The sequence below is a fragment of the Salminus brasiliensis genome, chromosome 6, assembly GCF_030463535.1.
Source record: "Salminus brasiliensis chromosome 6, fSalBra1.hap2, whole genome shotgun sequence".
Classification (NCBI taxonomy): domain Eukaryota; kingdom Metazoa; phylum Chordata; class Actinopteri; order Characiformes; family Bryconidae; genus Salminus; species Salminus brasiliensis.
The window spans coordinates 8,656,708-8,684,368 of NC_132883.1; the positions used below are offsets into that span (position 1 = coordinate 8,656,708).

At 39.8% G+C, this 27,661-nt stretch overlaps 1 protein-coding gene across 1 annotated transcript; it reads right to left on the bottom strand.

Moving 5' to 3' along the window:
• On the bottom strand, nt 1-27,514 carry pgm5 (phosphoglucomutase 5). Its single transcript, XM_072680837.1, has 11 exons — nt 26,937-27,514; nt 24,556-24,718; nt 23,644-23,790; nt 23,403-23,528; nt 23,080-23,270; nt 22,456-22,610; nt 12,164-12,279; nt 10,777-10,912; nt 8,803-8,986; nt 4,837-4,974; nt 1-1,539 (listed from the first exon to the last, which is right to left on the bottom strand). Exons 1-11 carry the CDS (start codon nt 27,192-27,194, stop codon nt 1,450-1,452), a joined length of 1,704 nt encoding a protein of 567 aa, XP_072536938.1. The 5' UTR covers nt 27,195-27,514; the 3' UTR covers nt 1-1,449.
• Nucleotides 27,515-27,661: the final 147 nt, after the last annotated feature.

The window sequence follows — 27,661 nt, forward strand, 5'->3', positions numbered from 1 at the left end:
TTTACCAGGGTCTCAAATGCATTTTAATACCATGTTCCAATACACACAAATTACAGTTTATTTAAGTAACACATAGGATAGAAAATTAAATACATTGGCATTTGGCATTGCTATTTGTACTGTGGTTCTTTCCTGTTATGCTTTAACTTATATCTCCTAAACTGGATCAAAAATTGTGGTTCTTTGGAGAGACAGTTCTATAGTTCAGGATTTCACATTTCAAAAAGTGGTAGTGGTAGTCTTTAAAAAGACATGGCAAAACGAAACCAGTGTTAGCAGGACACAAGCTGTAATATAACATCAACTAAAACATGCTTCATAGGCAACAGGTTGAATTTTGGACCGTAATTCTAGGTTTATTATAATACCATGCTAAAATGTGGCCTCAGACATGGAGTGGCTGAATGAATTTGCTCCCTCATCTAACTCATGGCACTGTCTTCATGTTTTGGTAGTTCAGTATCAAAACTGCAGTTACTTCACGTTGATTTATGCCAATATTTTAACCTTATATAACCTTCCAGACCTGTGGGCCACAGTTGTGCACACCATTACTGAATGCTCCATTCACACTCCAAAATCTACATTCACTCACAAAAATCGTAACTCTACATTTCAGCACTAATCACCACAATGTTTTAGAGATGCACACATATGAAGCTGCTCTAAAGGAACACCCTCTGATTTTGAAGAACAAATCAGTTCTTCTGCTACTTTATTTGCATAAGAAAGGAAGACTTTGAGCACAACTTGTCTCAAAATTCATCAACAGAGCTCCAAATAACAGGTCATTGTCGGATTGGTTTCAGAGCTGTTAAGTTAATGCATTGTCTTCTATAGTAAATGTTTTTATGCAATAGTAGTAAATGTTAATGTGCACTACAACAATAATCAAGAGTAGTACATCTTTGAGAGCAAAGTCATCTTGAAAGTCGGAGAGTGTCCCTTTTTATCTCACAGCATTCAGCTAAAACCCAGGACAACAGCAAACAACCTTGGGGTGCCCATATGGACAATAAAAGCATGGCCAAAAATGCAGTGTGAAAGAGGCATTGTAGAAACAAAATACAGTAATCATTTCTGCTCCCTTTTTGGATTCTTTAGTGGTTCATATACAAGTGTGCAAAAGCTGTCAAGCCTTCAAGGCAACGTGAGAGGAACAGACTAAGGGTAGGGGCACATGGAAATAAAGTTGGGATGGAGAAAAAGAAAGGAGAGAGACAGAAAGAGAGATGTTGTTTAGTCTGTGAAACAGCAGCAAAAAAAAAACATAAACAGTGTAAATACGCCAGTGAGAAGTTCTGCAGACTAGGAATACACAGTCAGGGCTGCATGATGGGGAAAGTGGTGGCTAGGTTGTGATAGACCATAAGAAAGATTATGGAGACCAGATCCTAAAGGAAAGGCTGTCTGGTGCTTTGGCCCCTGGTGTGCGTCGCTGCGCCCAGCTCAGGTGATCACAGTGGGGCCCCTGCGGCCCGTCCGCTCATGGATGTCTGAAATCTTCAGAGCAATGGCAATGAGAGGACCCAGCACGACCTGCAACAAGGCAGAGTGATCATGTAAAATTTTCAGCCTTCCATTATTTCATGTCCTGTTTTCCAGTGTTCATACGAATTAAGTTATAAAATAACTACAATTTGGGCCACTCCTAAAGCTCATCCTTCCCATCTAATGTCTTGTAAATTTCCATCTCTACTTTCTGCTCCCTGTGATAATTCTTTTTTACGCCTGGCCACCTTCCCATCTCCTTGCTGTTCCCCAGTTCTCTCTGAGGTCCTATCTCTGTTCATCAAGGGTGCGTCCAGCCTCCAGCTTAAAGCAGACGTCCAGAACTCCAGTTAAAATACTTAAGACTTATAAAGAAGACAATACAGCTGCCCTCCCTTTGTCCCCTTCCTCCCACAGTCTTACAATCCTTTCTCACACTACAACCATATGTTGAAGGCATGGTTAACACTCAAACTCAGAATGAAGTATCCTGCAGTTGTTTAAAATGCATTTATAGAAAACTACAGACTGTACTGGGTAATGGATAATTACTGACTGTAATGGGTAAAATGTAAATTGAATTTTCTTTTTTTGAGAACATACAGTGTTACATACTGTTATCTTACCTTTCCTTTGATTTCACGCCATTTACTACCCTATCCCCATTCATATGAACTCCCCCAATCACTAGCACAGCACAAGGAGTGTGAAGACTAGCACATCTCCTCCGTCAAAGCTTTTCAAACTACCACTAATGCAGCATCACTAGGTAGCCATCGCACTCAGATAAAAGCATGGCTCCCCAGCTTTGATACAACAGGTAACAGATGCCTGTGCTGATCAACATCACATTAGGAGTGATGGGGGAAGATGTGCTATCCAGCCACCCCTGAGAAAGCAAGGCCAATTGTGCTCTCTTGGCCTCCTAGTGCAGATGCCAGAACTTCTAATGAAGCAGACGGTGGCATGGTAGTATATGGTCATTTCAGCATCGCCATGAATAACAGAGAAACACACAAACACAGGGACACAAGGAAAAAAAAGGAACCCAATACTATCCCCCATGTAAGCACTTTCAATTTAACCTACATAGAAGTAATAAACATACCACCAAGTATGTCTTTGCTTAGTCAAACTGCGCCAACAGGCAGTTAAGATTGCCCTTTAATCAGTCTGGAGTATGCTGCCATAATACGTCTGGTGGTTTGGCAGGGTTCATGGAATTCAATAAAACAGATTTGGAAGGCAGCCCATGCCAAACAAATGCTCAGTGCCCTCTGAACGGACTTGGGTAGACAGTGTAAAAAATCTGATCTAACTATTCACAGCAGTTAAATTACATCTTATATTATAAGCTTATTCTGCTGCAGAACCTCCAATAATGGACTGCAGAGGTCTGTGTGTTTTGTTTTTTAAGTGAAACCTAACCAAAAGCAACATGATGTGACATCACTGATGTTTTCCACTGTAAATGTCACCAGTAATCTTTATATTCTCTGCTCTTATCACTTTATGGTTGCACCATTGCAAAAGGCAGTAAGATACCATAACAATATTGGTATCACTGCAGTGCAGTGAATAGTCCACTGCACAAATAGTATCTGATCAGTGGTGGTCCCCTTGTGGTACCTTAAGAAAAGGGGGCTAAGGTGGGGTTATTCAGTCAGTAATTGTAAACTTACAAAGCGCACTTGCATGATAGGTGTACCTGTTAAAATGGGCTATGAGTATGGAGTATTTCATGTAGTGTTTTTCTTTTGTGTATTAATATAGAGCCAAGAAAATTATCTAACGAGTGACATGGAGGAATCTGCAGTGCTTTGTTTATGAATAACATTACAATACAACAAAATGAGCATTAATATTTAAAATATAACAATAAGTTTATGTTTTTAAAATAGATTGATGAGTTGTGAGAGATAAACCAATGTTTTGTTCCTGTCTGTTCACCATGATATTTTCCCCCAGCTAACACACTGCTTCAGTACATTCCATTAATTAAATTGATTATAATGTAATATTGTATAAGTTAGGTGAAGCAGGTTGTTAAATGGTAACTACAGGCATAAACTCACAATTATTCTAATATTAATGTTGAAATGAACAAATACATACTGCCCAGATAAACAGCTTTACACATACTTTTGCCCAAAAAAGCTGCTACAAGGATTTTTAAGTGATACAATAGAACCTTAAATTGGAAAAGTGTACATCATCTCATTTTAACCTCTAAAAGGTTCTTTCCACATATATATCTCTCCAAAAATGTTTCTTCTATCACATCACTCATAAAAACCCAGTGCTGATGCATCGGCAAGCAGGTGCCCGTGCCAGTACTGAGCATCTCATTCAGTAAACGTACACCTCGTGAAAAATCTATATCAAAAGACATGTTTACCTAATAGAGGCTGAAAGACGTATTAGAGGCAGTGCATTAAAATAAATAAACACAATATGTACAGTAAAGATTTAGTGTCTAGCATATAGTACAGTAAATAGTAAATATTATAGAGATCTCACACTGATACTGATATTGAAAAAAAAGTAATGGCTGATAATAACACTAATCTGATATCTAAAAAGAAAGCTTTAAAAGCTGACAATATAAAAGTATGATCATGCTAATGCAACTAATTCAGCACTCAACTAGCCCACAGGTTAACAGCTAACATCACATTACACAGTATACATGAGCTATCTAACGCTAGATTTGATGGAATCCTCTATTCAGTCAAATCCAATCCAGCATTTTCTACTGAAAACAACATGGGAAGGGTTACCTTCTAGTCTGTCGCATCTTTAATACATTAAGTAAAATATTAGAAATGTTTCCATCAACAACAATATGAATCATAACACTTATGTAAGTTACGCATTCTAGAAAAACACTTACCTTAAATTATGTGAGGTAAAAAGATACCTTGTCACTTATTGTTATTACCACTGATAGCATACACCAACAGCTTTATTGTGCTATGGTAGTGATTAACCCCTGACTGCTAAAGACTGATCAGTTTTGCTTATGTAAGTGGTCTCTCGAAATGGAGTATCACCATAGCAGTTTACAAACTGGTCATCATAACATTGCAAAGCAAGTTATCTAAAGCACTGAAACAGATTATTATTACTGAGACTGTGCCAATTATTTTGACATAAGAGTTACAAATTCAAATTTTAGACAAACTTTGTAGTTTAAGTTATATAATAGTTCTAATGTAGCAGATTTAACGCAGCAGAAAATAGTGCCAGTCATCTAACTCCTCGTAAAAAGGTGTCAGTGTTGAGTCACTATAATGAAGTATAATCAGGACACACACAATCCACATATATCATCAATGTGTTTACCTGTGTCTCTCGGCTGTGTCTCTCGGGGTCTCTCTCATAGCTCTCAGCGTAGATGCGAATGGTAGCCCCTACTCCAGCCCCGGAGCCGCTGAGCCGAAACACGATACGAGACGTGTCTGTGAAGATGATCCTCAGGCCCTGTAGGTCAGAGGGCAAAAATATATGACACACAGCTCTGTAAAAAATTAAGAGAACACCCTACATTATCAGTTTCTCTGGTTTTACTGTTTATAGGCAGTATGTTTGGGAAATTAACATTTGTGTTGTATTTCATAAACCATGAACAACATTTCCCCTAAATTCCAAATAAACACATTGCTATTTAGACCATTTATTTTCAGAAATGACAACTGCTCAAAAACTACTGCTCAAATAAGGCAAAGAAATTATTATAATAATTATAATGCAAATATGTTATTATTCTTTGAGAGCATTCAAAAATCACTATGGAGAAATAACCTTGACTGCCAATCACAGCTTTCATGTCTCGGCAGGCTCTCCACTAGACTTGCACATTGCTGTTGGGTGACCTTTTGCCATTCATAGTCTGCAAATTCAGAAAAGCTTTGCTTGATGAAATGTCTGGAATAAAATGGCTGCCATACACGTAGCGATGCAAATTTAAGTAAAAAATTAAATGGTCTCTTATTTTTTTTCCAGAGCTGTAAATCTGGAAGTACAACTTTACTTGGAAAAATGGAAAAATCTTGTATCTCTGTTTTTGCCCTTTTTCACTTTTCCCATAATGCAAATCAGGTGGATGTGGTTCAAACAACTGTTTGAAAAAGAAAACTGTCAAATTATTACTGAGGCAAAACCATCTCTTGATATCAAAGAAAGACATTTTAGTCAACATGTGTTGTTGCTAAATACAGTCATAATATTACCACCACTGATAAGTGAAGTGAAAAACATTGATCATCTTCATGGGATATGCGTTTGGGATATACTACACAGCAAGTAAGTTTTTGAAGGTGATGTGTTGGAAGCAGAAAAAATGGACAAGCATAAGAATCTGAGACACGTTGACAATAACCAAACTGTGATAGCTAGACAACTGGGTCAAAACATCTCCAGAACATCAGGCATCACAAGTGGTCTGAAAAAAGACAACCGATGAACCAGAGACAGAAACATGGACACCTAAAACTCACTGATGCGATCCATGGAAATGCCGCCTGACACCTCCCAAGACGTAAAGGATCTGTTGATAATGTCTTGGTGCCAGATACCAGAGAATGCCTTCAGAGGTCATGTGGAGTCCATGCCTTGAATGCTCTGTTGTGGTGGCACAAAATGTAGCCACTCAATATTATGGCTGATCTGTGTCTACCCAATATATTAGCAAGATGTTGTGTAGTTGGGATGATTCTCCACTAGATGTCAATAAAGCTAAGCAGAGACAAATGGAGAGTACGAACAACTGAGGGAATATACACTATATGTCCAAATGTTTGTGGACACCCTTTCTACTAAATGCAATCAGCTACTTTACATTGCACCCTTTGCTGACACAGATGTGCAAATGCACACCCACACTGCTTGCCTAGTCCCTGTAGAGAAGTATTGGCATTAGAATAGGTCTTTCTAGAGCAGATAAACATGAACCTATTGGCACCATCCCTAATGCAAGGCATGGGCTAGAGGGGTGTAAAGCCCACCAGCATTGAGCTGTGGTGCAGTGGAACTGTGTTCTCTGGAATGATGGTGCTTCAGCCAATACTTTTGGGATGAGTTGGGGAGTTCTGTATGAGGTGGAGCTGCTTCACTAACACTCCTGATTGCTGAACGCAATTCTTACAGCAATGCTCCCAAAATCTAGCAAAAACAGTAGAGACAGTAACTCCAACAACAGCAGGACAAACTGTTTTTAGTACCCTTGATTTCGGAAGAAACAGTATATGAGCAGGTGGCCCAATTCTTTTGTCCATGTAGTGTATGTGTGCCTAAGCATTTGTGTTAGCATCAAAAGGTTTGTATCCAAGTGAAGGAGAGCTGGGGTAGAGGTAGAGAGAATGATGTACCAATAGGGGGGCTGAATCAGTTATCTCTCAGTAGAGTCAAGCTGTAAGTTATTTACTTCCATGTGACGTTTAAGAAAGAACCGATTATTGTAAATACCAAAATTTGACATAGTGTGATGAGTAGTGTGTTTTATGTCCCTTTCTACTGTGTACATGTATGTGTGGCTGACACTTAACAGCTGAATACTTCTCCTCTGGCCCCCCAATGACGGCCACAGTGCACGACCGGGACAGCTGACACAATCCGGCCGGGAGTGGAATGTCTGTTGGAATAATACAGTATGTGCCAGGGTGTTGAGACGCCTGCACATTTGGACTGGACGACTGCAGAGGCTAGGCCACTCTGTGTGTATAACTGTCTATATGTTTGTGTGTGTGTGTGTGTGTGTAAGACCACAGCCCTTTTGTGTGACTTGCTGTTGCCACTCTGTCAAAGCAATAAAATTGTGAAGAAGCAGATCAGTCATTAGGAGCGTCACACATGCCCGCAGTACTAAAGATCCATGTCTGTTCTAGTCAAGGCATTACCAGAAATTACCCTGACAGTCTGTGTGAACTGAATGAGAGGCAGAGTGGGCTCTGGGGTCCAGGTCAAAGGTCCAGGGGTCAGAATTTGAGGTCCTTACTAAACTGTGTGTGGTGACAGAGTAAGAGAATGAGTGTGTGCATGTGTAGCTGAAAAAAAGCTATCAGTTGAAGTGTCAATGAAAGACTGGGTGGGGCGTCCATGCATTCCTGGATGAAACAGAGAGAGTCAGCTGGGTAAATTCTAACAAGGGGCAGAGGCCAAGGGTGTGTGTCTGAGAGTCATTTAGTACAATGTGATGCTGCTGTGCTCATCACTGAAGAAAATTCTTTTTGCAGTTAGTCCCTCACTTGTTCCAACTAATCAGCTGATTGACAAATGGGTGTGTTAGAGCAGGGAAGACACTATTATCTAACTCATGGGAATTTAGAAAAGAGCTGGGAAGTACTGCACTAAATGAAAAAGGATATGACCCAAACATGTGAAGAGCAAATATGGATAAAGAGTAACTTCATTATTAGTTCACAAACTAGACAAGTGACAAAGCATGTCTAATTAAGTCTGAAATTACAGGCTGTCCTGAATTTATAGGTAACCATCCACGATTCACACCTTATGCTAATAAGTATGTCAGTAAAACATTGCCTTTCATCTTTGTCGGCCAAATATAACACCCTGTTCAACAGCCTCTCTCTACTGGGTGGTCTTTATCTGGTAAGGAGAGCATGCCAGTTTTGAATAGCATATAACAGGTGAATATTACTATGTAGCATTTTACAAAGTCCAGTCTTTTTATAAGTGATTAATCAGAAAAAGGGTACGCATCACATTTCTGTGATCTGTGAAGGGAGAAATACAGATACAAACAGCTAAAAGTATTTGTTTTCCTATAATAATTATACTGGTTTAAATTATACTGGTCTATAAACATTGATTGTGTACAGGTTGTGCACACATTTGATGTTGTTGTTATCCCTGACTCTATGAGCAAGTGCTGGCAAATTGGCAATGCTGAGCTTTTCGGGGAAAAGATCTTTTAATGCCACAGGGTGATTTTAATTATAGTCTTATGTAGCATTTGTATTTCTTGTTCTCTTGTACTATTGTTAATAGTTGCCTGTCTGTGTGTACCCAAGACAAATTGTTTCTGTCCTGTAAAAACCCTGGATCTCCAAAATGGCAACCATACAGTAGAAGGAAAAAACCTTCTTAACTCAATAATAATAATAATCTTTCATAAACTTTTGACCAAAACTGGTTGTAAACGATCTGTAGGTTAACATGTGTGCTCAGCTACTACTACATCTACTACATGCTGGAAAATCTGTGGGGGTTAAAAAAAAACAGTTCTGATCAGGTCAGGAACCACATTCCCACCACCACCACATTCAGTTAAAGCAGTAACCTAAGGCTTACCTGGTTTCGTGAAACACAGCCATCCACTGGGTCAATGTACTCAAAGTTGTCCGTTTTCTCCACGCTGTAGACGTTGTTTCCCACAGCAAATTTCTGATTGGCAAAGGCCTTGTCTGTGATCACACCCTCCAGATCTCTCATGAGGTAAAATGCTGCTCTGGGATCCACGCCTTCATAATCAAACCTGGTATTTTAAACACACAGACATAATATCTTAAAGTGCCATAGATCCAGTCCAAATACAGCTCTACCTCTTATGTATTTGAGTCAAGATGTTATGTGGTAAAATCAACCCATTAAAACATCTTCCTGTATATATATGTTTAAAAGTCTCCAAAGCTTTAACTGGCAATTATTTATTAGGAGTCACCAACCTAGACAGCGTACCATTTTGTCAGACAAGCATCAGAGTCAGTGGAAGAAGCTATGATGGGTAAACAGGTCACTAGCCTTTGACTCTGTGTCACTGCTGCTGTGGGAAATTTGTATGGGAATATTAGAATGAAGGAATATAGGGAGCCATCTGAAGAGGCTCTGCTGGTTCTCTGTCATGAGGGAGCAGCTAAATTAATCTTCAATAAAAGAACAGAGCAGGCAGAGAAAGAGTATGTTTATTTTTACTGCCAAGGAGAAATACTGAGTTTTCTAGGAGCACTTGAGCCCAGCCCTGGCCCTGAAATACCTCTAATCTCATGTTTTTTTTTTGCTTTAACACACCTGAGAAACACCTGATATGACTGATATGACTTATCAGACACATTAAATGAAGGGGTACACAGGGACATGAGTTAAGAACAATTGTCATAGACAGTTAAAAGAGCTGAGAGATTTTATTGAATCAGTTTGGATGATTCTAAACTTAATTTCTCCCAAATACAATGCTAGTCCACCAAAGGACTGTCTTTTTTGTCTATTAATTAACCCCTTAACACTCCAAGGCTATTTACACACTAAGGTGTATTATTCAGTAGCTAAAAGGACTTCTGTAGTTGGTGGGGCTATTGTTTAGTAATAGAAGTTTGTAATAACACTTTTGGATTAAAAGGGTTACACTCATATTTTGTTTGTTTATCAAATATATACATTTTATTCAAAGAAGATAATATAGCTGTGGTAAATAATGTTATTGCAGTAACAAACTAATATATAATAACTGCAATGGTGTCTTAAATTCAAAAGAGGGCTTCCATAAAAGCTTATTTTGTGCCTGGAAATAGTCTATTGGCTTATTTATTACATTATTCTTTCAATTTAAGCCAGTGTAAAAATATTTGACTACATTTTTATTCGTATTCATCATGGATTTTTGACACAATGTTAAGAACAACTGCCAGATTCACATATTACAATATTACTAAAATAGTAATACACACAAAATCTTCAGAAATCAAGGATATTAAAAAAGAGTTTCTACTTTTGTTGGAGTAACTCGCTACTGTCCAGGGAAGGTTTTCTACTAGATTTCGGAGCACTGTTGTAAGGATTTGATTGCATTCAGCAACAAGTGCATTAGTGAGGACAGGATGTTGGATGATCACCAGCCCACCTCATCCCCAATGCCTCAACTCATCCCAAAAGTATTTGATGAAGCACCATCATTTCAGAGAACACAGTTCCACTGCTCCACAGCTCAATGTTTGTCTGCTCCAGAGACTCATATTCTACAGGGACTAGATTGTCTGTGGGATCTGTGTCAGCAAACTTAAAGTACCTGAATGCATTTAGCTGTCCACAAACATTTGGAGATACAGTGTATCTAATAAAACTTGTAATGTGTAATGGACTGGTTGCTTGTATTTATGGTCAGAAATGACATGCTATTCTGCATGAATGAATGCTAGGAGTGGCTAGAGTGACTTTTTTGACAGTCCCAATCCACTGCAATCAAGCATTGAGTGAGTGTAGATGGGTCACATTTCCTGCATCAGTGTATGGACATGGAAGTCAGTTGGTCTGACAGAAACCCAATCTTACCTACAATAATAGTTACGGCCTAGCTTGGCCCAGTGGTCCCGTACTATTTCCTCCACCCCCTGCTTACGCACAGCTATGATGGACAACCACACTAGCACTGACCACAAGCCGTCCTTCTCTCGAATGTGGTCTGAACCTGTGGTGACAGAGGCACATGGCAGTAGAATTAGGATGAAGCTGTTGCTGCAGTATCACTGGTGTCACAAGCAACATTGATGTTCATACTTTGTTAATGCTTACATAACTCGCTAGACAACAATAACAGGCCAGTGACTGATAACACCGAAAAAACGATGAGGTTAAAACATATGATTGATTGTGTGTGCGTTCCCTTGTTGCAGTAGCCATATATGGGTTTGGAGGAGCACAATCTGCAGCTTTCTATAAACGATGGCTCTCATCTTCCTCTATTTCTCTCTCTCTCTCTCTCTCTCTCTCTCTCTCTCTCTCTCTCACTAAACTCCCTATTCGCTCATTCCCCATCTTGCTCTCTCATGACTCATTAGTAAAGGAGCTTTTCCGAGTCTGAAATTGCTTGCCAGCAGAGAGCACTCTCTCTTCTCTCTGAGTTAAAATGATTCACTGGCCTGTCTTCCTTTTATAGCAGAAGAATGGAGGAGGTTCACGCTGTGGCTGAAGACTAACATGCATTACAAACACAACAGCCAGAGCTGTCTGAGGTGCTGCAGTTCATGATGAATGAATCAGTGACGCTGAAACTGCCATTGTTTTGACAGGAGTGAAGTCACAGCTACTTTGGGTGGGCACCTTAGAACTCTCTCACCTGGTTTAGAAAGTGAATCAGTGGTGTGTATCTAGAGCTACAGAATTGCCTTATTGGACACAGATTCATTTTTACTGGTGAAATGTTGTAATTAAGGTGGTTAAAGATTAAATGATGAGACACAAATGACTTTAGTCCAGGGCAAATCTACAGCAATGCATTTTTTACCAGTGTTACAGTCCTAAGTGCTGAACAAATTGCCATCCATAACCTAGAGCTCCCTCTAGTAATAGTAATAACCTGCTATAAAACAGATATGGACATGTGCTGTGATACCTTTGCTACTGAGTGAGCCTCCTGTGACGTAATGCTGACGTCCAAACTATGACCTTTTATCTTGGGCTATCTGCTGTAATTTGCTACAATTATACAGATACTTTATTCCACATTAATCAGCCTCCCATACAGATATACCAATAAACAGCAGCATTTTTTTGTCCCTCAGTTACTAACGTTTCACATTAACTGTGTTTAACTATATAAATATATAGTTAACCTTTGTTCTAACTGTGTTTCAATTCAGTGCGTTTCTAAGTGAACAACCTCTTCTGGTAAAACCAATCCTGCTAAATAATGAACAGGCTTAAATGAACAAGTGCTCACCTGTTCCAAAGCTTTCCTCTCCACAAAAGGAGCATCTGCCAGAGTCCATCAAATTCCCGAAGAACCTCCAGCCAGCAGGAGTTTCATACACAGCCACCTTCATGGCCTTGGCCACCCTGTAAAACAAAACAGTTTGTTCACTTAAAAATGGGGAAAAATAGGAAAAACCTTTTCCCTGCTGCTATACAGAACCATTTAAAGGGTTATTTAAGTAACCATTTACAAGATGTTTTACTTGTAAATTAAGATTTAACAAATTAATCAATAAAAATTTAAACAATTAATCAGATTAACCAGGTTATGGTACTGTATAGAAGCTTATATGTAGAACCTTTCTTCTCAAGCGAAGCTGTCATTTTGGAAATACAAGGATTTAGCATGACAGTGACGGTTTACATATTTGTGAGAGAGCTTCTCTGGACTTTCTCTATGACTCACTGTGCAGCTTACATTACAGCTTACTTGTGTGATATTTGTGTGATATTTAAGCTTTTACTGAAATCAGACCTAAGCAGACTCTGAAGCTGAACATTTCTTAACATTAACCAAGGAAAAGGCAAAAAAATAAGCCAAGGAGAGGAAGAAGATAATGATGATGAGACTGTTGGACCCAGGAGACACAAGACGAAAGAGAATGTAACAGTGCCAAACATGAGCAAATATCTTCTGAAAAGTACACTGCCGACCATCACACAAGAAAGCGCGGGCTGAAGATAAATCCTCTTTTTCCAGGGCAGAAGATTTCTGTTTTACATAACATGCTTGGTTGTACACCAAACACTGACCTTTTGAGTTTGGAATAATACAATAATACAGGCTATGAAGGTGAGTGCTTAATAAGGCAAATGGAGCAGGAACAAAGCAGGCTAACCTTTTGGCTAATGTTTGTTTTGAGTTCAGGCCAGGGTTAGATCTATGCACAAAGGAGATATAGAGTGGAGATGGGTGAAAGAGAGAAGTGGGAGGGTGAGAAAAGAAAAGGGGGGTGGGTGAGGTAGAATAACAATCTGCTAAGAAAGAAGAAAGATGCTGTCCAAATCTATCTGCAGATATCTCTCTCTGACACGAGAGGTGCAGTCACATCAGTGCAGACATGTTCTCTGAATAAATCAGTACACAAGCTTCTTAAACTCAATGTACACTTATAAACTCCCACCTTGTAGCTCCACCTTGCTTGTACAGGGTTAAAGATGGTTGTAGCCAATGTGTTAATGTGCAACAATTCTAGACCCCATCAATGGTCAGACCACAGAACTGCTTTAGGCTATAATGGACCAAAAATGTATGTGGACCTAATAAGCTGATAATAGCTAATAGGGCAATGTATTGGCAGTGCCTGGTGATTCTGTATGCATGGTGATATACCTCGATTTTATCAAATCAAACAGGATGAAAACTGTCATAATATAAAAGACACATCATCATGTGCATAAAAATAGAAGGCTCTAAGAACTACAAGTACAACACTGCTCTCTAGTGGTCAGGGTTAAAAACAACACAAAATGAACCACTTCCTGCCACCAATCTTTGCATGTAAAGCATCACAATCATCAAATGCATCAATATTTTCTTACATCCCTATAGCTAAGGTGGCTTAATGTTCAGGCCTTTTTTTTATAAAGTATACATTTTATATATTTTTCTTTATTTATAATCATTTACTGATGATTTACTGAGAAAGAAAATGAACGTACAAACTAGCTTTAAACAAGCATCAGAACAAGTCAAAGATACTAATTACCCCTGTTTGTTGCTCTTGGATACTGAGCTACATACACAACTATTTTCAGACACTGTAATTTGGTATTATGGGTCATGAGCTGCAGTGAGAGAGTGGAGCAGTAAAGGAGTGGAGCAGGGCCACAGCTGTTTACTCCTGGGTGGAATTACTAAATAAGAGTAAAGCGGGGTTATTCGCTGGGGGACATAGCCTGGAATGGAAAGCCTGGCACAGATACAGCGAACAAAACTTTTTGACCCTTTGACTTCTTGTTGACGATTTATTCGCATGTCTCAGGCCAACACAAGCAGCACGTCCAGCCCTACTCACCAGGACGCCGACATGTTTTGTGTTTCCAGAGTATGTGAGCACTTGGATTAGTGTGTGTAAGACAGGAAGAGAGAGAAGCGATAAATATGGTAAGAATTAAGAGAACTGGTTGAGAAAAAAAGCTGAGAAGAGAAGTGGGAGTAAGTTTTTTTTTTCAGAAGCAATGTTGTCTGATTCCAGAACATAATGTGTGTGAAACAACAGGCCTTGCTTGAATTATTGTAACCTAACCCAATTCCCATAATTTAGTAAACGTTTTTAAATGATTTACAGTTTGTACTCAAGGAAAAGGATAAAAGTACCTGCTCCAAAATTGAAATGAGGGTAAAAAAGTAAAAATATTTCTTTAAAAGGGGGATCTAATGTCTTGATCTTAAACATTTACTGAAATGTCTTTTAAGTTGAACACAATCATGACATTGAATTGACAGTGTAAATAACTATTTACGTTAGAACTGGAGCATAATCTCCAAAAGTTACAAATGACATTTTAATCTCTGCTTTTTTGTAAAACTAAAATACTAATGTTTCATATTCAGTTCACAGATGATAAATGTTGTAATATTTGGTTCTCAGTTCTGTTACCTTGAACATGTGATTAACATTAATATAGCATATTTTTGTCTTTTCACTCAGACCCCTAAATTTAACCCCCGAAAAAGCCTACACCTGCTGGTGTGTTGCTACAAACTTCTATTACCAGAGAATAGCTCCACTAGTTTTTACAGAGTTATAAGCCTTGGTGTGTTACTGAGTAATAAGCCTTGGAGTGTTAAGGGGTAAACCAATTTACTGAAATACTGTTTTAGTCATTTTTAAACTAGCAAAATAAAAAGTGAACACTCCTATTTAACTGTGCTGGTTTCCAGCTCACTTCCAAACCCATTTCTCAGGCCACTAAAAACCCCAGCATTCCCGCCTCACAGGACAAACTCATTAAACTGATACACACCTCTGACACACTTACTTTGGATTGAATCGGACAGATATGGCATAAGAACACATTTAGTTGTTTTGTTAAACAGTATAATTCAGCAGAACTCTCAGAACTTTCTTAAATGGCAAAAGAGGAACTTGAGGGGGCAGGGGGGCAAGGCTATGTGAGGGTGGCAGTTATGGGATGTCTCTCAGTGCGGTTCATCCCATTAAATAGTTAAGTAGTCGAAGATTACTTAAGAAAGATTGGAAACTTAGACTTAGAAACCAAAGCTCAGCTCTGTTTGATTTGACGTGAAAACTAAGCTTCACTAATAGTAGAGCGTGCAATCATCCATGTAAAGATGAAGACTGATGTGGAAAAATGCTGGAGTATGCCTTTAAGGATAGAAATGGTTTTGACCTCCTCCCGGCAACTGAATCTGACCCACAGAGGCCTGAGCCAAACTGACAGGCAGGCAGATAAGTGCACAAACTGTGCCGTGCCTTGCTATCCTTCTGAGGGAAATGCTCTCCTCTTCCATTGCCCTAAGATGGTTCTCATTTATGTCCTGTGAAACATTTGTCAGATCCAAATGCCCCCAAGTGCAAGAAAACATCCTGAAAATGAGGATGTGCATTCCAGCAGGGTTTGCCATGGCCTTCTCTCATAATCCCTCTTCAAAAAGCCACCACAGACAAATGAGCAAACAAATAAACAAACACAGTTGCTGGACTGAACAGCTACAGTCCTGGTGCCTGACGGTTGCCAGGAGCAGAGGAATGCAAGCACACAACATGCACTGAAAGTATCCATCCCAACAGTGTTTTATTTATGCAAATCCGAAACTCCTTAGTCAGTAAACCAAGCTCAGCAGCAGCTGTGGCCAGGAAACTACAGATCATGGCTGTATAAATCAAGCCTTGTATCTCCATGTTTGTCAAATTTTAAACATATAAACATTAAAAATGCATGGCACATTTTACATCATGTCAAAATGTCATTATGATTAAATTAACAGAAATGTATACTTACACAACCCTCTATAACACCAAGTGTGCACTTCATTTATGCATTCATATGTGTATTCGTATTGTATGATGCAAGGGTTGGGCATTGCATATTTCACAAAAAAAAGGATTTTGCCAGGGCTATCAGGTATCGCTTTGCTGGGGATTTAGCATAACTGGCACTGATTAATTAGATGCAGCAATTCACAGCATATGGAATATTTAAAATAATGCAATTTTTAACAACAACAAAAAAACTTTAAAAGGCAGCCAGAGAAAGCACAATTATTATTATTATATTCTCAGAGAGGATAGACTGTACGCTCTTCCCCTTAACTCTTTAAGTCACAGGAGTCTGTCAAGTGGTGCGGTGGAGCCTGCCGCTTTCCTCTGAGCCGCTTGGCTGCCTGGCAAAGAGGTGATGGCTGACCATACATGTATCGGAGTGGTCGTGTTAAGTCCTTACCTTCCTAGTGTCGGCGGCATTGCTAGTGTTAGGGGGAGTTATAAACAGGTGGGTTAATTGGCAGCATCCAAAGAAAAGGGAAAAAGATTTTTAAGTCCATTCGGTTTCTGGAGTATGCCTTTGTAAAAACTCTAAGAAAAAATACCATGGTCTTGTTATGTAAATGTCTACATATATCATGATCGCTGTATTATATCATGATATAATACAATGTTGATAAATGGACAAATAGAAACGCTCCAAAATGACTCAAAATAAACTTCCATTGAAAGTTAAGAAGGTTTTTACCTTAAGGTTAAGTTGCCAATTTCAGCTCATTAGAGCATTCAACATCATAAAAGCAAAGTATTTACTGTAATTTACATAAATACTGTATTTGTTTTTGCTACCTCAGTAACTGAGGTCTTTAAATATATATATTTAAAGTCAGCTATAAGCTGACTGCCGAATACCTTATGTGTTAAATTTCTCTGCACACTCATCTTCACTTCACTTCACACTATTGCCTCCTTAACTGTACTGTTTCTTGCTCAGTAGACATATCTGCACTTTGCGTAGTCTTGTAGTGTGTTGTGTTGTGTCATTTTACGTTGCACCATGATCCTGAATGAACATCATTTCATTTCACTGCATACTTGCATTTGGTTAAAACAACCATAAAACCTCTTGAATTAAACTATTTGAAACGAAAGCTATATTGTATAGTGTCCTGATCTGACTCTTTAGCTTCAAGTTAACACACTAGCCACAAGCTAACATGCTAATCAACGATACAAAGTGATACGCTATTCCATAATTGGGGTTTTTGTCCACCAGAAATATTACAGAGAGAACTCCACTGAACTGAATAGGGCAAAAATGACCTCAACTAAAATTAACTGAGCGTTTAATCCTAAACACAGGCCCGCATTGCTAGCCTGACTGTAGACCTTCACCCGTTCAGAACAAAGAGGCAGATGTTTCCTCTCTCCATTTTCACCTTTCATAACACACCCCAACACACACACACCAGAACACAACTTATCAAGTACAAGGCCCTGCTACAAAGTAACATGTGCACACAAGAATGTACTCAGACACACACTTATGCCAGACACACACTTATACACACACTCAAGTTTGCAGTCACACACCCATACACGCTCATCTTCAAACAGACATGCACATACACACACACACAGTCGCACACACTTATCCTCACTGCATAAACACACACTTCTAAGTAGCTGAGCGTTTAAACACCCAGCTACACTCGTGGCTGTTCAGTGCCTAAAAAGGCTTCCAGCAGCAAAGAGGCCATCCAGGCCACACACTAACACAACATGAATCTCTACACACAAACTCACCTTCTGGTCCTCAAAGCAAACTCTGAGCCAGCTCTCAGACCAGTGATTAATCATGTTCGGAGCTGACTTTGGAAATATAAATTAAGCACAGCCTTTAATAAGTTAAGACCTCACTAGAATCTCCACTGAAAAACCTTCTTGGTCTAGAGCTGCGGTTAATTTAGTGGTTAAAATTCACATTTCTAAAATCCAAATTCCAAAACATTTAACATAAAACTTCATAAAAAGTTATTTTATGCTAGTCACAAATCATTTTCAAAGGCCCAGGAACAGTCCAAGACATGAGCAATTTTGGTTTGCACAGGAGAAATAAGAGATTATGCAAGTCTAGCCAGTCAATGTCTTCTAGGCTATAGCAGACGATCCTATTGGCCCTGCAGATTGTGGCAGCCAATCCCAACGGCCCTCCAGACTGTAGCTGCTACTCAGATAGTCCCTTTAGACTATAAAAGCCAATCACAAAGGACCTCTGGGCTACACCAGTCAATTTAAAATATCTTCTAGATTAAAAGCCAATCACAAAGGCCCTGTAAACCAGGAGCAGGCAATTCCGGTCCAGGAGGGCCGGATCTCTGTACAGTTTTGTGCCTTTCCTGCTTAAGCACACCTGATTTAACTCACCTTTTAATTGCCATGTTAAGCAGGTCTGTAAACAGGTTTAGTACACAGCACAGTCTGCTGGACTCCAGCCCCCATTGCCCACTCCTGTTGACTCCTACATTGCCTACTCCTACATGACTGTAGCAGCCAATCACAAAGCTAAAACAATAGCCACAAGCTAACATGCTATTCAACAATACAAAATGATACAATATTCCCTAACTGGGGAATTATATTTTGACCACCATGCTGACCACCTTTTAAAGACATGAAGTCCACTGAACTGAACTGGACAAAAATTACCTCAATTAAAGATAACTGTGTCTAAACGTAAAGGTATCTTTGAATTTTTAGCCTTTTTAAACTAGCTGAGGTTATTCTTGGGTAAATAGCAAATCACTTTTGTAAGTCGCTCTCGATAAGAGCGTCTGCTAAATCCCTTTAATATAAATGTAAATGTAACTGATCCTAAAAACCTAAATTATCCTGAAAACAGGCCCACGTGGCTAGAACTTTGATATGACCTGAAACAAATACTCATCACTTTGTAAGGTAACAAAAATAAACTAAATTACCAGTACAGTGAAGATTACATCAGGTTTAGTTTTTTATCCAAAACTGCGACAGTAGATCAAAATATAATCAGTCTAATTTTTCTTGCAAACGAGGCCAAGAACCTGGTTACAGAGCACCCTGATTACACCAGCAAAACAAAATCATTTATCAAATGCAAGAATGAGGAGTATAATCTTCAGAAAAAAACCTAATAGTGAGTCTGGACACTGTTAGCAGCTCAGTGGACCGATAAAAGCTAAAAGCCACACAATCACTATAGAAAAAACAATGCTCTCATTAAAGCCTACGATGGTACATATTTGCCTAATCTTCCTAATATCTGATCAATTTGATTTTACTTACTAAATAATAATGATTTTTTTCCACATAGGAAAGGGTACCAGGCTGCAAATGATCTGGATAAATTATTCCATGTCCAAATACATACATTTATGCACAATGTAAGCCTTTTTCCCTAAGAGATTAGCAGCTCACTGTGTTACATCACCCCTTGGGTAACTCAATTTTAAAAGTCTTGTTCAAGGACACAACAGTGCAGTAGTGCACCAGTCAGTGTCCCGTCTGGGATTAGCATCAGGAACTGTCTAGTTCTACACACACACACACAGTCCAGACCCTAGTGGAGTCCCTAAAGCTGATTTGAATAAATTGCTGGATTAACTTCACAAAGAGAGCTAAGGCTGATGTGAAGATGTCTGACTCCCTATGGAAAATGTGATGTCAGAATGGAAACAAGACACCTTTTGTGCACACTGAAAAAAATAACCCCCAGTTTATCAAACAACCTTCTACTCTCCTCCAACATCTCCAGTATCGAAAAGCACGAGGGATCACTCAGCTATTATTACACATAGGAAATCACAGCTCCAGGACAGAGCACATCTCCTGAAGAGTCGGTCTGTGTTCACAACAGCTTAGACATCCCGAGTCCAACTTTTTTTACTGTAGGCTTTTATTAATGTAGGCCTACTATTAATTTATTAATCTAAGATCTATTATATAGTAACTACTATCTTTTATTATTAATTGTTATATATATTACTTAGTAACTACTATAGAGTACAGATTAGATTAATTTTTTATAGATCCTAAAGTACTTTATAGATGTCAATGGAAAGATATAATAGTGAAGAACTGAAGTATAGGCTCACATACAGACAGTCTTTGCATTGAGAAGCCTATGTATGTATTTTATATTAAATAATACATACATATTAGCTTAAGGCTGTATTATATAATATATTAAAATGTATGGAAACAGTTTTCCAGAATCCTATTTTGAGAAGTTTCTAAAAACGAATATTACAGCGCATATTACACTGTTAGTGGCATAAAGAACCATATCATGAGTCAAGTAAGTCAATAAGTAAGGCGTTCCATGGGAGGGAATTCTCTAACATATGATCAGAGTGGGCGGCTAGGAATAAGATCACTTCCCATTTGACTGCCAGCGTTAATAAGGGTGTCACATTCTTCCGTTACAGCCAGTTTCCTGTCAGATCAGTGGACATGCCAAACTTTTGTATGAGGCAGAAAAGTGGGTCAATGGACATTACAGCAAATAAAATTGCAGCTGATAGAACACGGCCCCCCGTTCCCATGCCTGAGATACTGTACTTATACACCACTTTCTCGGATCTTAGGTTTGCATGCTTAACATGTAACAAAGTCCATTGAAGAATATGTTAATGTCCCTTAAATCACATCATTCCTTTCAGCTAGGGACTGTATAACATTGCATAAGCTGGTCTTTTGGGTAATGAAGCTCAAAAGTTATTTTTAGTGTGGTGAGCGGTGTGTGGAGGAGTGCGGAGATGAGCTAATTCTGTTATTCATAGAGAGTGAGTCCCCCACTCCACGACTTCTCGACCCATCCCTGTTTCTACTGCCCTCCGGCAGCTTCAACCACCCTCTGACTGAGTCTACAGCTCTCTCACTACAGTGAACAGAGTGAAGATAGGGTGGGTTTTAAGTTTGGTGTAAGCCCTAAGGGAGGGGGTCCTCCCTTATCTCACTGCACATCAGTTATTCCAGTAAATCTGCCAGATTATAAAGCGATTATAAATGCTAAACTCTGGCATGCCCTAAACCAACTCGGAAATCAGGGGTGGAAGGTAACAACTTACAACTACTGTCTTTTACTGTCTTGAATATTACAACATTTGACTTTTTAACTTAGCTATTAGCCTTTCTCATATTTTTCAGATTTACTTGAGTTTGTTGTAAATAAGAAATGTAGAGATTTTCTATACTAATATTCGTATGCCAGTTATTAATAACTAGATACATATGATATGATCATGCTGATGCTGATATCCCATATGTTACATGTACATTCCTGTCAATGCAGCATTTTGTTAAAAATGCAGTAAAATGACTGAAACATAAATAAATAAATAAATATTACCAGTACTGTTCAATACCTGCTCTCTGACAGTCTGCTGATCACAGCTGATCACAGGGTTATTCTTTCAAATTCAAGGGTCATTTACAAAAACCTGATCATTTTGGTGAAATAGTATTAATTATTGTAGTGTATTCTTATGGAGGCCTCTTAATATGAATTAAGAAATGACTTACGTAAACATATTTCATTGAATAAAATTACCTTTCCATTCATAATTCAAACAAACTGGCACCTTTGATTGGTTGGATCAGTTTCTTTCTTCTAACCCATCTCCAACATCTCATCAGCAGTGGCATTAGTTTACATCCTATGCTCTTCCACCCTGCTGAGTTGAGAATAGGAGGCTCAGAAGAGCCTCAGTGAAAGATGTAACTCAACAACTGTTCTTTTTGGGGGAGGTGTGATGGTAGCTACATTCCTACATCTACTTACCCCCATACATGAACTAGAGCCAGCGGAGTCCACTGTACTGTATGTGGGCTAGGCTAATGTTAATACTTGGATGTATTCTGGACTTCTGAAGAAATGAACACTGCACATGCTTTAGAAGAAGGTCTTTGCAGAGGTCACTGTCAGACAGTGTTATACTTCAGATATCAGCTTGTTGGTGTAGCGTATTGTAGTGGATAACCATTTCTTTACTATAGCCTCCTACTGTTAAGTTAGCATTTGAAATACAATAGTTCATAACAACACTGCTTTCACAAAGGCTGACTAGGGTTCAATTCTTCAGCTGCAAAACAAGAGTCTCTGAGCAAAACTCAGACTTTACATTCCCCCACCTGTGTAACATGATTCATATGCATGCTGCTCTGGATACAACCACCAGCCGAATGCTGTAAATGTAATTGTAAGTGTTCTCAGACGCATTAGGAACTGAACAGGTGCAAGCCAACAGTTGTGTGTGTAAGTCTTTCTCACCTGTCCAGGGCTGTGCTGGTGGGCATGCTGCGGGCAAAACCACGGATGCCCACTTGCCTGAAATAGGGGACACAGGACAAGTTGGCAGCCATCACTGCCAGTGAATCTGATGGGTTCACAAAGAATCCATTTTGACCAAGAATCATACAGCGATCCTGCACACAAAGGAAATTCTTATGTTTGGAATACAGGAACATCAATAAAAATGTACAGTTTTAAATACCATTTTAGATATACTATTAGGGAGGTAGATATGAAAAATATGAAACTGCGATTTTCATACAATACTTGTCCTTATCTCTGTTATAAGTCATATTTTCAAAAATTCCAGGCAACAATGCAAGATTTTCCTCTAATAAAAATCAAAGGAATGACACCAAAATGAACAGCGCCTTCTGATCAAATAACACTCAGCCATTTCGTTGAAAAAGCTGGGAATCAGCTAACACAGCTAGTGAGAGCTGGCAATGATCAAGCTACAATGCAGTTTAGTGGTGTTGGCTAGCACTGTAATGTCTTCCTGATAAAGAGAAAAGCATGCAAACGTGCCTCATAAATCTGTTGTTAATATCTTTTTCAGCAATTACGAAACTGTTTCAGTATCAGATGGTCAACAGCACTCACCCCATCTGCATCGAATGCAGCACCAAAACCAAACTCTCCGCCCTTCATGGAATCCATCAATGACACAGCGAATGTAGGGTTGGGGTTGGGGTACTGGCCCCCAAAATCCTCCAGAGGAACACAGTTAACCGCAGAGTTTGCTGGCGCCCCAAGCTCATCACACAAAATTCTCCTGACGTAAGGCCCCATCACTGACACAGATCACATCAAGATTGGTGATCACACTGTATATTAAAATGGCATTTATCCATGACCTAAAAGTATTCTTAATAAAGATCATGAGTGAAAAAAAGCAGTGCAGATGGTTCTGAAAAGGTTCTCACCTCCATTCATTGCATCTATACGAATCTTCAGCTGTTCTGGACCTGTAAGCAGGCTTTTGATAGCACTGAAATCAAACAGTCCACGTAGCATGTTTAGGTAGATCTCGACCGAATCCACAATTTCAACTGCAATAAAAAAGAGATGGAAAAAAGAGATGAGATTTTCAATCTTAACATCTCAACATCTAATAAATCTAATACGAAATGACAACTTAAGCTAAAAATAAATCTGAAACCGAACCTCGAAAGGGCTTGAACTTGTTCTCCAGGTCAAAGTCCTGGCGCCCAAGGCGAGACAGGTCAATGTGCAGGTCAGGGCAGATTGCGTACTCCTCCAGAGTGCGGCTTACTTGGTAGATCCTGTCCATCACCGTATCTGGAGAGGGGCCTGCAATCAAGATATTAAAAAAAAAAACATTACATTGCAATAATCAGAAGGTGAAGAAATAATGTATGCACACATTTTCAGCTGACAATGATTGTGATGGTGATTTGGTAGGAGTCACTCTACAGTCCTTTTTTTTTAGCAAAGATCATTAAAATAAAAAAAAGAAACTGACTGGACTGATTAAATTCAATTACAAATATAAACTACTGCAGGCAAGTCCAAGTCTGGTCTTAGAGATCTACTGCACCACAGGTTTGTTTCAACCACCAGTCTAACACAGCTGATCCAGTTTAAGGCCCTCAAAAGCGAATTAGAAGCAGGAATGTTGGAACTACACCATTGTATGGGTTTCTTCAATTTTTTCCCCAACCATTATTGTTACTAGATAAGAGACTCTTCCTAAAGGAAGTTTGGTGTGGCTGTGCCTAGGCCTTTATTGTGGAGACATCCTCCAGAAATATTTCTTAATGACAGTTCATTCTAAGACACTATTTTGCCTCATTAGAACATGCTGTTATAATTCATGTGACACTTACTCTCTTTTGTGTGATATATGAGAGTTAGACCAACACATTTACTGGGGGCAGGAGTCACAGAGGAAGGATATGCAAGAAATCTGCAGATGTGCTGGGTGAGTTTTGTACAACAAATGTGAGATTTTAAGAAAGGTTTTAACTGTGTTGCTTGGTCTTTCGCTGCAATCATAGACTGTTTAATTTCACAAGCCTTGATTCACACAATACGTATAGAAGTATGGATTCTCACCTCCATTAGCTACATTGAATTTTATGCCAAAGTCTCCGGCTGGGCCTCCTGGGTTGTGACTGGCAGTGAGAATGATCCCACCGATAGCTTTTATCTTCCTGATGATGCAGGACACTGCCGGCGTGGACAGGATGCCATTGTGGCCAATCACCAGGCGTCCTATCTGTATATCAGACGTCATGGGTTGTTAGATTTGTAACAAGAATTCAAGAACATAATAATGTTAACTAATCAATATATCTCACAATATCTCACAATATCTCTCTCTTCTTGTGTTTAACAAGAATCATTAAGATTAATTCATAAATTCACCATCTTGTTTACACACACATTAATTAGAAATTACTCTCTAGAATGAGGGGCCCGACAGATGTGAATTTTAAGGAGCAAAGAAGAAACCAACCCAAAAAAGCTTTATATTGTATAATATCCATTCCTAGACATTACTGGTGCATTCTCAGAGAGTTTTTCCCAACACATCTTAATAGCCACTGGTTTTACAGGCCAAAAAAGAGAGAAGCCCTGCCAGATAGCTGAGAGACAGTGGAATGGAATGGATGACACCAAGCAATCTAAAGCTGTGAGTAAGGGGCTATTGGCCTGGCATGCGGAGGTTATCATAGCAAGCATAACTGGGTCTGGAGGTAGGATTGTAAACCTGCAACCTTCAGAGGCGCCAGTCGCAGCTACTGTTGCATACCAGAGCGACCACCACATCCCCCCGAAACACACTGGAGCTCAGTCTGGGATTAAACTGACCTGAGAAAAGTGTTTTACATAGAACAGAGTGACAACACTTTTGTCTGTAACCAGAGAGACCTGACCTCAGGTCAGCTGCTTTGAAGCGCATTCTCCAAGAACTTATTTTAGTCAAAGGTCTGCTCGTTGTGATCGTTTCTAGGTATGAATCATTCAGTAGGGCGGCTTGATACCACATTTCTAGACACCGTGTGGCATTCTGGACAAAGCATTTGAGTGCTGGGCATAAAAGCAATTCACTGACTCATTGAGCTTTATAAGAGCAGCCACGTTCTATAAATAGTGAATTACCTGCTATTTCACTCAGGCATTTTTAATGATGACCCAGCCCACTGTCACTCTTCTGCTTCTGCCGTTGCTGTTCTACTAAGCTAATCTGCTATTCATTAGGATAAATGCTTAGCTTGCTGTCTGCATCTTGCTGCCTATTGTTGGCTAGATTTGGGCCTGAGGAGCATGGAGAGTATTTTACCAAACTCTCTGAGCAGTGTATCCTTATAAGGTGTTGGTTTTGGATACACACTGAGCTGGGGAAATCACAGACTGAATGCTACATGCCCCTGAGACCCAGTGAGTTTATATGTGTGTGTGAGAGTGTTTTGAAGAGTGTGAGGGGGGGAGAGATATTCCAAAGGGTGAGTGTGGTCGGGTAACACAAATGCTAAACATACTAAGCATGATGTTCATGACTGACAACTGATAGATGAGATTATACTGTACTTGGACTGAAATTTGACAAACACTTCCAACACCGGCCAACTCGATGTGTTTTCAGGGGCTGCGGCAAAGGGGTACATTGTCCTGGCTCCGGGCCATCTCTCTGGGTTTCCCCCTGCTGCTGGCCCGACCGGGGAGGTTAACCAGAGGAAAGCAGCGCGTGGGCAGGAAAGGGCTTATGGAGGATGGCACAGCAGATAAGACATGATGCTCTTAGCTGGACCGGCTGAAAAATATGCACTCTCCCAGAACCCTTTCCATTTAAGTGATTATTTCGAACAGAGTCAGATCTGCTGCCAAATTGAAGATTAAAGGTCAATTATGCTCCCATTTTCTGCGCTGTTTTTCACTAATGGGCGCGAGAAAGCCAAATATAGGCAAACGAACACACTCCACTGGCTCTTTTAGCAGCTTTCCTATATGGCAAAGTGGCTGGATGTTAACATAATTTAATATAATTCATATAATGCCAATGCCAAATATGCCCCATGTTCTTCATCAGGCATGGCTGTAAATGAGATCTGCATAAGCTGTCACTCTTCTTCAGCTGACATGCACTCCCATGAGGGGTCCCACCATTTACAGAGTGAGTTACTGGGTAAGTACCTTTTTCTGGAGGGACATAAACACTCCATAACTTGGAGGTCTTAGTCTTACTCTTAGGCATCTTAGGTAGTCCAGGTGTAGATTAGAGCCAAGAAGAGGCAAAACACAGTAAGAGTAACATTCTCTAAGAGCATTTGTACTAAAGGTACCACCAAAGATTCCCAGAGGAGAACCTGAAGAAGAACAGCCTGAGGAGATCAAACCTCAGAAGGAGTTTTGGGTGCTAGAACCTTCAAGTTAGTCAATATTTATGTTATTTATCCTTTTCCTCAGAAAGAAATCTCCCTTTTCTATCTTACCCCATTGGCAGCAGCCATCTGCACGATAACTTCTATTGCAGCTCGGCTGAAGTATCTTCCATCGCTGCCTACGACCATGGTACATCCCTGGCGGTCCCTCAGGTCGATGGAGGACAGCACGCTCTGGACGTAATTCTGGAGGTAGTTCTTTTTGCTCTCAAAAACGGCTGTCTTCTTCCTCAGCCCGTTAGTCCCGGGTCTCTGGTCATCGAAGGGGGTCGTCTGGACGGTCAGCACAGGTATAGGGTTGGTCTCCATGATCTTCTTTTAGAGCTGCTTCCTTTAGCTGATAAGTCTGAGGGAGTGAAGGCTCGCGGGGACAAACTTGTCAACTATGGTTTCACCAAAACTCGAAACAGCGTGGCGCGCGCATGTGCAGGAGCGGCTAGAAAGGGCATTAAAGTGTCTAAACGTTTGAAGGCTGGAGATGGACAAGCTGGTGTGCGTTGAAGCTCAGCAGCTCCCGGTTTGTCGAGCTGTGTCAGGGACGGTCGTCCGCCAGGAGGAAAAGCAGGGAGGGCTACAGAACTCATTCAGTCATCGCCCCTGACAGAAATAGCCAGGGATAGGGGTGTGTGTGTGTGTGTGTGTGTGTGTGTGTGCATATGTGTGTGTGTGCGCGTGGAAGAGTGTAGAGGAGCCCAGCTTTGACGCCTCTACTGGCCGTGAATCTATTTACTCAGGCGCATGGGCTCCCACCTGTAGCCCCCCGGACAGAGAAAAAC

Coding starts and splice junctions, on each gene's coding strand:
- pgm5 (XM_072680837.1), bottom strand. CDS start 27,194: ATGGAGACCAACCCTATACCTGTGCTGACCGTCCAGACGACCCCCTTC. Junction 10,913..12,163: donor AGAGGAAAGCTTTGGAACAG/GTGAGCACTTGT, acceptor CTGTCACCACAG/GTTCAGACCACATTCGAGAG. Junction 8,987..10,776: donor GGCCGTAACTATTATTGTAG/GTAAGATTGGGT, acceptor TTAAAATACCAG/GTTTGATTATGAAGGCGTGG.